At 37.5% G+C, this 14,129-nt stretch overlaps 1 protein-coding gene across 1 annotated transcript in view; it reads right to left on the bottom strand.

Annotated features, from left to right (window-relative positions):
* The window catches only part of LOC122629395, a 49,604-nt gene extending 35,912 nt beyond the window's left edge, over positions 1 to 13,692 (bottom strand). The window contains exon 1 of the mRNA XM_043812779.1: positions 13,307 to 13,692. Coding sequence (XP_043668714.1) covers positions 13,307 to 13,397 — 91 coding nt within the window. The 5' untranslated portion in view covers positions 13,398 to 13,692. The remainder of the gene's footprint in view (positions 1 to 13,306) is intronic.
* Between the last annotated feature and the right edge of the window lie 437 nt (positions 13,693 to 14,129).

The raw sequence follows: 14,129 nt of genomic DNA, 5'->3' as shown, positions 1-14,129 counted from the left end.
CATTTTCGAACTGACCGACTATTATTTCTATCCTTCACGATCACGTGGCATACCACCATCGGTGGCACGTACGCGATAATTGCAAAACGATTATACATGCTTGAATTCAAAGGTAAATCTCATATTTTCGGAAAATATTATTTCGAATTTATTGAAGCTCACGTATTAGGTGTTAGCATGAAATTAAATTAATACGATTAAATCCGATGTATTTCGATCGTGGCACACGTTCGTCGAACCCTTCACCAGAGCGTGCAGGAAAGCGCACGCGCTTACGCACACGCACCTCCGACGTGTCGCACGTGATCGATCGATCACGTGCCTCCTCGATCTGGGACGTTTGCTACCAATTGGAAAAAGGATTGGTGGCAGGTCTAACGTTCGTTCTTTCGTACCTTAGCTCGACCGGTGGGCGTTCTTTCTTCTTGTCGAGAGCTCGAACGAACGTATCTATCCATCTGTAAGCGTTGGACGTGCCGACGATTGCTGAAACTTCGTTCCGATACCGAAATGGTCCCTGACTCCCGAGTTTAGAAGGCGAATGAAAAAAAAAAAAAAAAGAAAAAAACTTGTCCTGCGAAGCACGAAGTCGCCGTTGAGAAATAAAACGCGGTTTACTCTTAAGAGATATGACGTTACATAGACGTAACTTTTCTCTTGGACATTGTGTTTTCTTTCTTTTTTTCTCTCTCCCTCTCTCTCTCTTTTATTTATTTTTTTCTTTTTTTTCACATGGTTCTTTCTTTTTTCTTTCGTATAAAACACGACGCATTCGTTCGAACATAAGCAAGTACGTATGTACATACGTATGTACGTTTGGATTCTTTATCGCTTGAGTATAAAGAATTCGAAGATAGATATCCATGATCAGATTCGATGGGATCGATATCCACGCCATTCTTGACAACCACCACGATAAATCATTCCACCGAACGATAACGTGGCTTGCAAAAGAAGAGAGAGAGAAAGAGAGAGAAAGAGAGAGAGAGAGACCTCAGTGAAATTCGATCGCTGGCCAAACCGCGATCCGTTGAAGAATTTGTGAAACGATCAATGCTGTATCCAACGAAATTCGAAAGAAGGAGAACTCGACGAAAGCGAGTTAAGATTTTACGAGATAAATCGTTGCGTTCAGTCGCTCCTATCGGTGGCACAACTTACTTCTAAGTACGTAGTTTTACGATAGGCTTCGATTTCAGACTCGCGAAACCGAACTACGCACGACTTTTTATCGATAGAAAGACTGGTATCGATCCATCGTATTTTGCTCGTTGGGTGAACTTATCGTCGGCTTTTATTCGTTAGAAAAAGTTCGATCGCTTTCGTCGCAATGCCGAAATTACTTTCGAAAGAAATGTTACGAGTTTGGAAAATAGAAAAAGTTACTGTGATCATAGTGACTCGGTGGCACAGTTTATTTCTTTTCCTTTTTATTCCTATTACTTTCCGTTTGAACAAACGCGATTACGTTTCTAACCAAGAATATCGTCACGCGCCATTGCTACGCTCCTTTAGCGAGAATTTATTCGTAAATTGATTAACACGGTCTGATTTTTAGTCATTGAATTATAATATCTTCGAGTGTAACGAGTGTGGGAGGTCTGATTTATAAGCGTAATACCATAAAGGCGGCTACTATTTAATATATTGTCTTAACTGTAAACAGTGGCTTACGGAGTTCGTGATTGTTACTACCTTTGGTGTCACGCGCGAATGAACCTTAAAACATACACAGACCGATTAAAAATAATTTCAGTTAAATCGACAAAATATTCGATGAAGTATCTATTTAAATATATGTATGCATTCGTTAGGAATCGTTTCGTTGTACCTTGTTTTTTCATTGATATTAAATATCTCAATTATCGCGATTAGAAGTAGAGAAAAAGATTTCGTCTAATATCCCTTTTAAATGTACCTTTGCAACATGGTACTGTATCATGATCGACTGCAAGACATAACAAAAGACCAACGATATATATCTGTGTATATATCGATTAAAGACTTTCGATATCTCTAGCGGCTCAGATCATTGTCTTATCCGACGTGGGCTTTGATAAAGAACGCTGAAATCCTTCCTGAACAATACTGATTCTTTTTGATCTATCCGATCGGCGAGGATCGTCGAGCGTATCGATCGATAGTCGATCAAGCGAGGAGGGTTAGAGTTAACCGAGAGTACATAAATCTCTTAGATAGTTTTTACGGTTCCCTCGAGGAGACAGGAATTGCGAACAATGCAACGTGCATGACATTCCATAGGTTCGACTCAAGGACCGAGTTGCTAAAGTACTATGTAAGGTCTACGAGCCTAACGTAAATCTCTTGTTGAAAGAAAGAGAAAGAGAGAGAAAGAGAGAAAGACACAGAGAGATAGACAAGTTCCTTCTTTCTCCCCAAAATCGGTGAATTTTTCGAATCTTTGAATCGGATGGGAAAGCGATGAATCGAGTAGGTACAAATGCCGATCGTTAGGCAAAACATATCACAGTGGTGGTAGTATCCTTCGAGCCAATTAAAGGTGCTTGAGAACGAGGATAAGCGTGCTCGACGTTCCTTCTTTTCTCTCTCTCTCTCTCTCTCTCTCTCTATATATATATATATATATATATATATATATATATATATTCCTATTGAATCTTTCTCTCTCTTTCTCTTAATCGAAAGAGTAGAAGGGTCCTGTAAAAAGAGAAAATCGAATCATTAAAGATAGAGAAAAAGAAAGAAGGAAATATGAAAAAGGAATGTGAAAGAGAAATGGTGGAAGGTGTTTAGATCGCGATGACTTTTACAGACGGTCATCGAAAGAAACGAGTCACGAATAGTTAGCTCGAAGAAATATTCGATTCAAGGACTTGGTGAACTCGCGAGGGAACGTTTAAAGTTCACGACGCTCACGGCATTCGATGCAACGACCCGAAGTGTCATGCCGTGCCATATTTTTTTCTTCGTGTTAACAAACGCCATAGAAGTTACAACTGCGAAGAGGCACGCGATATTCTCTCATCTCTTTGATATAGCAAGGATTTGCGTTCTAACGTTTGCGACTTTGTTATCTCGGCATTACTGCCAATTAGCTGCTTAGCTGTGAGAAGGATTACGCGGGTCACGAATCACGTGACTTTCAATGATATTTTTTTTCTTCTTCTTTTTCTTTTTGTACGAGTTAACGACGTGTCTTAAAATCGTCCCTCTTTTTCTCTTATTAATTAATGCCAGAAGAATGATGAGTTCACTTGACGACATAATTAAGACGACGTTACGGTCTACTTCGGTAGAACTAACGAGCTAGAAGATTAGAATCCATTTCTTTTCTCTTTTTTTTCTCTCCTCCTGATTCTCTCTCTTCTCTCTCTTTCGTTTATTTTTTTTTTCCTTTCCTTACGTCGATACTCTCCAAGAAGCTTATCCGCGTTGATCGTTTTGCAAGCCGTTATAAATCCTCGATGATACTTTATTGCGCGACGGGCTCTAGACACACTTGAAACCGGAGCCTATATCCTCGTATAATTACAAGAGAGTACTATGTGTAGCAATGTTTGTTGGACTTGCTCAACTCGTCGTAGTTTCCCGCTGATCTTCATGCGATTTCTACGTTGCGACTTATTCTCCGATTCTTTTCCGTTTATGTTATCTCCTCCTTCAATATTTCGTTTTGTTGCTTTTAATAATTACATGTGCCAAAAAGGAGAAAAGAAATATAAAAAAAAAGATAGAAAAATAAAAACAAAACAAATAAAAAAAAAAACAAATAAAAATGCTCGTAATCACGCGCTAGAGTAATTATACATGTAATCGTAGTTGGAGCACGTATCATGCTTTAAGAAAGTGCCGATTCATCACGGTAATAACGAAGAAAATAATGAAAAGTTCACGTTCTAACGATCGAAAGATAAAATTGAAAAAGAAATGAGGGGGAAGAATGAACTTTTATAAAAGCGGACAAATCTGGCACGGTCGAACGCATTCGAAGCACCTTGTGTTCGAATTTACGATCGATCAAGTCCGCGAGAGCGAATAAAAGCGTGCCCACGGTGGCAAACGCGCGTGGAACGTTCTCCGTGTACGTAATAAATAAGCAACGGAAGGGTAAAAATACGATAGAGCCGAGAACGCGACGCCGCTTTAACTGTGTGCTTGCGAAAGAACGATTTTAGTTTTTCCATTTGAGACAACGGATGCTTTTTTTCTTATCGGCGCTTTATTGTACACAGCGAGAAATATATAGGATGTGGCGTAATACGCGAGCGTAACTTCGAGGGTGGATTGTACGTAATAATGAAAAAGAACAAAAATGTAGTAATAAAAACGTTTCTCCGAATCTGACGAATTTTCTTTTTTTTTTTCTAAATTATGAACACTTGTCATAGTTTTGGAATACGTACGTGGACCGTCCTGATAATTATTAGCCGCGCATTATATCTCATATATACATATAATATATATATATGTGTGTGTATGTGTGTGTAAGTATGTAAGTAGATTGTACTATCGCTCTGATTCGATATCATACAAATGTACCTATTTGCGTACGCACGCCCGCACCTAATATCCTTACTCGTTTACGCTTCATTTACTAACAGATATTATGCTCAAATCGAAAGGTTGCAGGTCCTGTTAGAAATTCCTCTAATAAATTTTCAACGGTATAGATTTTCTCATGGATGCTCTTAACGAGAACATTTTGCCAGAGGAAACATCTCATCATGTCAAGAGATACTCGTACAAAGATAATTTATATCATCGTATTTACTAACATAGTCGGAGGAAGATAATGGAGGGTCGCGATAACGAGATCGTTTCAATTACAACGAATGAATGAGCGTGTATAACCCTTCTTATAAATTATCGATTTCCATTTACGTTAAAAATTTTTTATATGCGAAATATACGAACGAATTAGTAACACCTAAATTAACATAATTTATTACGTTATAATACGATACGCTACGAGAACATTTTAATGCTGCGTTTGTTTTTGTACATTAAAATAACATCGTCTCGTAATTCAAGAAATTCTGCTAACGTTTCGACATTTCTATACAGATAAAGAAAAACGAGAGAGAGAGATAGAGAGAGAGAGAGAGAGAGAGAGAGAGAGAGAGAGAGAGAGAGAGAGAGAAAATGATATTATAAATTGGCGATATCCACAGGGCTTTTACTTTCTAAGGACCTTCAACTGATTTAAGACGTATTTGAACTATGATCACAACATACTTACATACGTACCTAATGTATATAAACGATCGCATTTCTTAAACAACATATAACACACGACACATTTCATAAACAACATACAACACAGCACAATAACCTTCACGAAAATAAAAACTGTCGTAGCTCTTTATTCCCTTCTAGGAAAACAATCTATTAAACTCTTACTTGGAAACACTTGTAAATTCGCGTAAAGAGTGTAAAGAACACGACCTTGCCTCGTTATCAGAAAGGACAAAGAAAAATATACGATCAAAACAACTTGAAACTTCTCGAGAGAAACTCGCTTAGACTTGCCAGTAAGTATCTTGCCGTGTAGTCAAGAAGTACGGAGGTATGTATGTATTTAGAGAAATATTTTTACGGTTTCGTGACCACAAAGCGTTAAAGATAAAAATAATTTTAGCTTATTCTCTTTCTTGTCGTAAGATCTGCAAACTGATAGAGATAGAGAGAAAGAGGGAAAAGAGCGACCACTCTTTTTTTTTTCTTTTTTCTTTTAATCCGAAAACCACGTCCAAGTTTCTTCTTATTGTTAAACCATTTTTCATGTCTCTCACGCGGGACACTCTCGCCTCTCACATATTTTCCTTTTCCTCTCACCATCGAAATGCGCGACGCCTTTGTAACGAACAAAAAGCAATATATACCGCACCACCGCCGCTCGATCGCTTCGAACATTCTTCTTTTCTCTTTCTCTTTCCTTATATCCGTTCGAGTTAATTGAGAAATAAGAAACGATTTTCCAGCACTTAAAAGGTATTACTTACGTACGTTCGTTCGTTCGTTCGCCAACGTTCGTTGACCTAGAAATAATTCGCTCTTTACGAAAAACAATGAGAAGAAAAAGATATCTACAACCACGAGATTGTCGCTTATGCCTTTCGATGCTTACAATTAATCTCGATAGTTGCAAACCATCGTCAAGGAAACCCGACTATACCAAGTAGTAATACTAATTAAACGTGTACGAGAATCGACCACGAATCACGATCGTAACTGTCGTAAAACGAAGCACGATTTGTCACTCGTACTCGCTTTCCGAAGAGGTAAAAGTATTCGATCGTTGGCTGAATCAAACTTATTTTATGGGTTTTCTTTCGGTCAACCGACGATTTATTTGCGGTTATTTTATAAGCAAGACGAACGAGCATTTACCAGAAATTAATTAATATTCATTAGGTAAATGCGCTGCATCTCTGAGAACAACGATCCATAGCGTAATATTGATACTAAACGATCGTGGAAAATCCGAGGATTAGAATCTAATCGATTCGTGATATTATTCCTAATAGATTCTTTCAATCCATAGATTAATTAAAACCTGAACGCGAGTAGTGAAATATATCGAATTAACTAATGAAAGATGCTGCGTGTGTATGCCGCATAAAAAAAAATCATTTACGTAGCAAAATTTATTGCTCGCTCTATTCCTTGTAACAACAAACAGAAAAAAAAAAGATAAAAAAAAAAACAAGAAAACATTTACGCGTTTATAGCCGCTCGTTAATTTTCATTAAAGACCGATATAATTACTCTGCTCGTAAAATCATTTCTCCCTAATTCGATAGCGAACGTTAAGACTTACACTTTCTACCAATTTTATTCTTGATTTCGAATCTTAAAATTTCCTCTTAAAGTTGTTTTCGTAACTCGATTCATCCAAGCTGATACTCGCCCACGATCATCAGCTTATAAATTTGGTAAGTTATCGCCTTTCGCGCTCTTTATCCTTTCACAATGGAATGTCGTCTTACAAGATGTCCCAGAAAAAGATAGAGAAAGAGAAATGAAAAAAAAAAAGAGAGAGAATCCTTTCGTCGTGTCGAAAGTGAAAGAGAGAGGGAGAAAGAAAGAAAGAAAGAAAGAAAAAGAGAAAGAGAGAGAAAGACCGTGGGTGCGAATTTTTCGAATGCTCAACGGCTTGCTCATTGTCGTCTTCACCTCTTTGTTCAGGTTGAGCACGTGACGATCGTATCCTTGCGTTCAAGGATGACTGGAACATCGAACTCCAACGTCACGAAAAACCATGATACATTTCCCTCTTTATTTACGTTCGAAAATGGTTTAAAGAGAGCGTTCGATCGTATCGGGTCAACACATATTTGAGTAATTTCCGCTCATATAATCGGATCAACGCCTAATCTGACGACTAAGACAAGAAGTTAGTAACGTAAAGGGAGAAAAGTCTGTATATCGGGAAGTTCCTTGATGGTGAACGCGTCTTATACGAAGAAGACGAACAAGGAATGATCCCACGTAATCTCTCAATTTCACTCTGATCGCGCGAGGTGAACGATGGTTTTTTTTCTTTCTCTCTTTCTCTTTCTCTCTCTCTTTCTCTGTCTTTCTTTTTTCTTTCTCATATCATGTCTCACGAAGCGACAGCACGTTCTCACCACCGAAAATGGTTAAGCTCTCTTAGAAAACTCGTCGTTGAAATTGACGTAACATAACGCTAGCGAATATAGGTATATAATTAAAATTACACTAGTTTTCATCTCGAGGGGATAAAAATGACATATTTATCATTTTTCTCTTTCTACTTGTCTACCTCTGTCTATCTGTCTGTCTGTCTGTCTACTTCTCTCTTTCTCTTTCTTTTTCTATCTCTAACTTTTTCTTTTTTTCTTTTTCTGAAATAAATCAATTGTCGTTTCGAGAACGAACGAAAGAAAGATCGACTCGGAAATAGTGCTCGAACTCTTACTGCTTTTAGACGATCGACAGGGAATAAGACCGCATTCCTATCGTTGAACAGCCCAACGTCGGCTTTTCTCTAAGCGCTCAATAAAAGTAATTACTTATTAGGCGCGTTGTAAAGGCCGACCTAGAAAACGGACTCGCTCGGTTCGTATCTTATAACGTACTTGGCCGACACTTTGAACTACGTACGCTTCCTAATGCCTTCAACTCGTTTTTCTTATATAAAAATGTCATATATGAGTAATATAGAGAGTAAGAGAGAAAAAGAGAGATATGTATAAGAAAAGAATCTCGTTTGAATTTTCTTGACGACTTTGGAGAAAAGAAAAATAAAGAAAAAAAAAAAAAAGGAAAAAAGAAGAAACAAACATTTTTTCGTGATGTCAATGCGACTTAATTTGCAATTGATCATTAATACCATTTGTCATTACTGTATTTGTCATATAATCTTATATACCTTATGAGGATCTATAATAAATATTCCCATTTGTGTAGACAAATATATCTATATTGTATTAATCACGGTCATGCTTCATAGCTAAAGATTTACAAGTGCCTATCTATCTATCTATCTATCTATCGACCGACTTACCTACCTAGCTAACTACCTATCTACCTATCTACCTACCTACCTACCTACCTACCTACCTAGCTACCTAGCTATCTATAAGAAAAATAAAAAAAAGAAAAAGAAAGGTAAGAAATCTTTGCGGCTAGTCGGAAAAGGAAGGAAACACTTAGCGTTCCGCGGTTAACCCGTCGCGACACTATCGCGTTCCCTTTCGAGCTATACACTAGCAAAGGCCGGTGCCTTGCGTGAGCACGTGACCACGTTGCACCGTGCGTCACGTGCATAGAACGGTGCACCGGCCGCCACGCTCTCGAGCACGTGAATTCTGTATAATGGTGCACGAGGGAGAACGCGATTTTATGGCGCGAATCGAGCTCACTAAGACGACGACAAAGATCGATATACGATTGGTACATACATATATCGAATCACTGAAAAACATTCACGAGCGTTCTCACCTCGTAGTTGTCTTTCAGTTTTCGCCCGAAAGCGCGATCGAGAACTACCGGACAGTAGGAAAACGTCGAGATCGACGTTGATCGAACGTCAGAAGCCGCTAGAAATCTAAGGCACGTTCGTTGAAACGTGAAAGAAAAAGAAAGAGAGAGAGAGAGAGAGAGAGAGAGAGAGGGAGGGAGAGAGAAAGATAGCTCGATGTCCTACATATGTCCATTGGATTTCTATTAGACTCCCGAGGGTAGAAACAACCACATCTATTACGTGTGGATGCATGATAGATCGTGCAATATATCCTAACAATCCGTAATATAACCGAAACGAAAATCATTAAAGTCTGTTACTACACGTCCATTTAATTACTTAAAAACGTTCGACCCGATTAGCTATTTCTTATCCGCGAATTTCAACTTAGGTATTTCATTCCCGTGATATTACGGATTAGCGAGGATTAGCCGTGCGCAATAATATGCGTGGGTATATGTGTGTAACCACTTTCAACTTGAGCAAACATTTTTCTTTTTAACGAGAAAATACGAGCGTAGATTTTTAAAATATTGCTAAGGTATCATTGTTACGTTGACAAGATATAATACGCGTTATGTGTTTTCTCTTTTCTTTCTTTTTCTTTCTTTTTTATGTCTTTTTTCTTTTTTTTTTTCCATATAAAAAAAGAGACTCGGAGGAAAGAAAGAGTGTTGCCTTTGGCGATATATGGAGAGCACTGGTTAATGTATGGTTCATAATTGGTCGCAAAGAATGTTTCTATTTATGAAAGGATCGAAAAAGTTTGTTACCGGACGTGTGCCGTTTCGCCCCCATCCTCTTTCCTTCTTTCTTTCTTTCTCTGTCTCTGTCTGTCTCTCTCTTTATCTCTATCTTTATAGGATCTCGAAATTACGAGATATATCAGCGTACAAAACGTGATACGATTTAACGACTCGACGACTGTTAATTGCTCGACTCGAAGCTGGATTCGAATCTCTAGGGGTTACTCTGCTCTTATAACGTCGCGCTTTGCTACGATTAACATACGCCCTGCGGACTTTAATAACACTTTCGACGCTCGAACTGTCGCTCGAAAGTTGACGTTTAAATCAACATGATTCCCACGACGATCGCATTAGAAATTGAATTTTTCCTTTTCTTCTTGTTTTTTTTTTTTTTACTTAGGACATACGACATTTCGTGTTCCACGAAAATCGATACCGGAAGATCGAACTCGATCTCGTTTCTGTCGTCGATTTCGTTTTACCGTAAAAACAATGAGCGGGTTAATTAACGAGAATTTCTGTGAATTCCTTTCGACGTATAATACAACGCAAACTGGATAGGAAAAACCACGGAAACTTGATCGAACGATCGCTAAGTACTGAAACAGGCTAATAAATATGGAATTAATATGTGATCTTTCTAATATGTATTCTGTATGTATTTACGCGTTTCGTTATAAACGAGAAAATATAAATGGACATTTTACGGGAATCTCTTGATATTGCATTTTTGTATAATTAGTTACAACATTAGGTATTCCGATTGAAATAGGTTCGTTAAGAGATAAAGAAATACCTTATATTTCATATTATATACAAAAAGATCGATCGGATCGAAATCGATAAAATCTTGAAAGAAATAGACATGTATAATATTATGGACGAATGTCGTAAAACTGAACTTCACGCCCCCATAATTATTGAAGTCGCCGCGTAAAACCAGTTAATTAGATATCACGTGCCAGGACAAGGAACAGAATCAGTGTCAATGACGGGAAGTATAGTTGGTGCAATGTAAGTACGATCTTTTCAACGCTGTACCATGGACAACAAAAATCGCTATAATATAAACCTTGCAATTATTCCCATGTGTCATTTCTAACAACGCTTTCTCCAAAGCAAAGACCGAAGACCTAACAATTGTTTTTGTACGCGTATGTGTATCTGTGTGCGTCATTTTTTATGAGTCAATCTATGCTCGGTCAATGTCAATGTCATATATATCTTATTAATAATAATTATAACGCAATTTGATAAGATAAAAGTACTTCATTATTTTCACGAAAATATGTATAAAATAATTTAAATATCAACATTTTACAACATATCGAATTACGGGACAGAATATATGTCCTTTCTAGGTAAAAACGAAGATGTTACCCGTAGAAACGAGTTTGTCGTGGCCTTCATGGACCACATCACGGATGTATAACGGCTAAAGAAGACGAGCTTCGTCGATAATTGACAAGACGCTGGTCGCGTGATTTCAGACGATCGGCCGAGTCCACAAGCACGTGACTTTTCCTTCGATGGTTTAATCCGTACGAGGAAAAGGTTTAACAACGTACTGTTTCTCTCTCTCTCTCTCTCTCTCTCTCTCTTTCTCTCTCTTGTAGCTCTCTTCGATCCTTCGCGTATACTGCGACCTTAAAGACGGCACGTGCAAAAGCACGTGTATTCACGTGCCACACGTGATTCCGGTGCTCTCGCTCGTCGAAGAAATTAAACTATTATTATTACTATTTTTATTATTATTATTATTATTATTATTATTATTATTATTTTAATTTTTATTTTCTCCTTTATTGCTCCACATCGTCGTCACCAAGTCAATTATTCGCACCTATTAACGTAGATATGTCTTCGTAACTGTCGACATTTCTTTTGCGATTGTAGGAGGAAGATTGTTCGTGTGCATACGCGTGTGCAAACTCACGAGTTTCCTTCGACTATCATCTCGCACGTTCACGTGCTGCGCTCTAAAGACCTTCACATTTCTCCGCGGCTCCGATCACGATGGTTCCATTATCTTCCTTTGAGAAAGTACGACCGAGTTGAATAGCAAATACAAATAGTGAAATATGAACGAATGAACGTCGAAAGTCTTTTTGTGGAAATATAAGAAAAAAAAATAATAACTAATATTATTTATATTAAAAATAATCTATTATTATTTTCTTTTATCTACGTATTATTAACGCGAAAGTTGTAATATCGCAAATAAATGAAAATAAAAAACAAGCAACCGTACGTGATTTTTTTTGTTTTTTTTTTTTTGTACGTATATATCCATTGAAGAAATCTTTTTCAAACAAGTATCTTCAATAAGTTTATCAATTTCCAAGTTATCAATCGATAATAGATTCCGTAACTCCTTAATGATTTTTTAACCTTCTTCGATTCACGGTGCAATCGATGCAATTAAAGGCACTGCACCGAGATGGATTCTTCATTATCGTGAATCATCGACGATCAATGGTATTCTATTTCTAGACTATTTTAGAAGAAATTCTTTCCTTTCGACGTTCGATTCGACTCGATTCGATATCACTCGTGTACGTATACGGAGAAATACGAATTGTATCGCGTTAATAAATTGATGTTGTAAGAAAGATTTTAAGACGAAGAGAAAAAAAGGAAAAAAAAAGAACTCAATACACGCACGCGCGCGCACACATACAAGTACGCACACATTCAAGTTTTTCAATCTCGATCTTTGAGAACGTACGGAACTTTCGCTAATTATTCATTAACCAACGCGAAATGAAAGATTCGAAAGGTGTGGCTAAGGAAAGTGCACCTTAGTTTCATCAATTCCCGAGAGATTGCAAAGATCATAGGGAGAGTTTAAAACGTGATATCTACGGGATACGCTTGAACTACAGAAGTTTTAAATACTGACACGTTTCATGAAGGAGAAGGTACTTACATTCTCCGTGATTACTAAGATTAGTTATCCTGCAAAAGGAAACGTTCTACTTTCGTTAAAAGTATGCTATATGAAAGAAAATATTAATTCGAGATAAAGAAAAATTTATTTTCGAAACTTTTATGTTATCTCATAGAAAATCATTGCGGATAATGAAAACGATACATCGACGAGCAATCGTAAGTATATTTTTTTAATTGACGTATGGCAAAGCCCGTAGGAAACGGACCGTCCAACTTCGAACTATAGGAGCACGTTGTGCAAGTGATAGCCGTGAACTTTAAGTCATCGACAGTGTATGACTTAGGATCGACAACGATAAACGAGCCAAAGCCAACCGTGCGTTTTCATTGACCAGAGAAAACGGCAAGTAAAGGGTAATAAAATTCATTTTATAAATGTCATTCGATGTTATTATTGATCGATAAATAAAATAAATTATACTCGTTATTATTGACGTATAAGAGAATGAAATTTCTTTATCACGTGGGACCAATTTTAATAACTAAAAAGCGAGGAATAATTTTGTAATAAATAAGAAAAAAAAATGAAATGAAAAAAGGAAATAAAATAAAAAAAAAATTAAAGAACATCGTGAGAATGGTCTCGAAAGTGTTTCTATTTAAAATTACAAATCACGAACTATTCGTAGCTTACCTGGCATAAGTCTCTCCTGTGGAGGATATCCCACTACTCCTGTCCCAAGAATCACAGCGACGATCAAAGTCCTCAAAAGGATAGTCTTCATGATGACACACCTGATCCTAAGCTAGCCTAATCACAAAAATCGCGGAAACGAATAGACACGAAAGCACGTTCGATATTTGTTCTATGATATTATAATTCTATTTCTCTCTCTCTCTCTCTCTCTCTCTCTCTCTCTCTCTCTCTCTCTGTCTTCTCTTTTTTGTTTTTCTTTTTCGTTCCTTTTGGCTAGTTCTTTCAAATCACGCTTTTGTCCGCGATTTTATTACAATTATGTACGATTGTTGTGTTAATCTAATATCCGTCTCGTGGAATCCACCACGGCTGAGCTCCTGTCGCTGTCGTACTGTGCGGTAGTCTGGAGGGCCGACTGGCGCTTTCACCGGTTTTATACGGCGCGCAGGAAAGCACCTCTTCTGGAAGGGGGATTCCATAGAGCTGCGAGCATCGCAAAGCCACCATCGCGTATTATACTACAACTTCCATTATCTATTGTCATTGTCGTAAGAAATTCCCGACGTTCCATTCTAATGTGAGACTAAAGTTCCCTCGACGATCCTTAAAGATTTTTTGCTCTTAAAAATTCACGCTTAAAAAAGAAAAGAGAAAAGAAAAGATACAGCAACGAGATTTTCATTTTGAACAACACCATTGAGAACTATTAAAAGAAGAGAGAGAGAGAAAAAAAAGCGCGTAAAAGTATTATCGTAGAAATGATGAATGATGTTTGAAAACTTCTCTTCCAATATATTTTCAAACGGATAATCAAGCTCTC

Source organism: Vespula pensylvanica, chromosome 5 (genome assembly GCF_014466175.1).
Source record: "Vespula pensylvanica isolate Volc-1 chromosome 5, ASM1446617v1, whole genome shotgun sequence".
Taxonomy (NCBI): Eukaryota; Metazoa; Arthropoda; class Insecta; order Hymenoptera; family Vespidae; genus Vespula; species Vespula pensylvanica.
The sequence above is the reverse complement of the archived record's forward strand: the minus strand, read 5'-3'. Positions and strand labels throughout refer to the sequence as shown.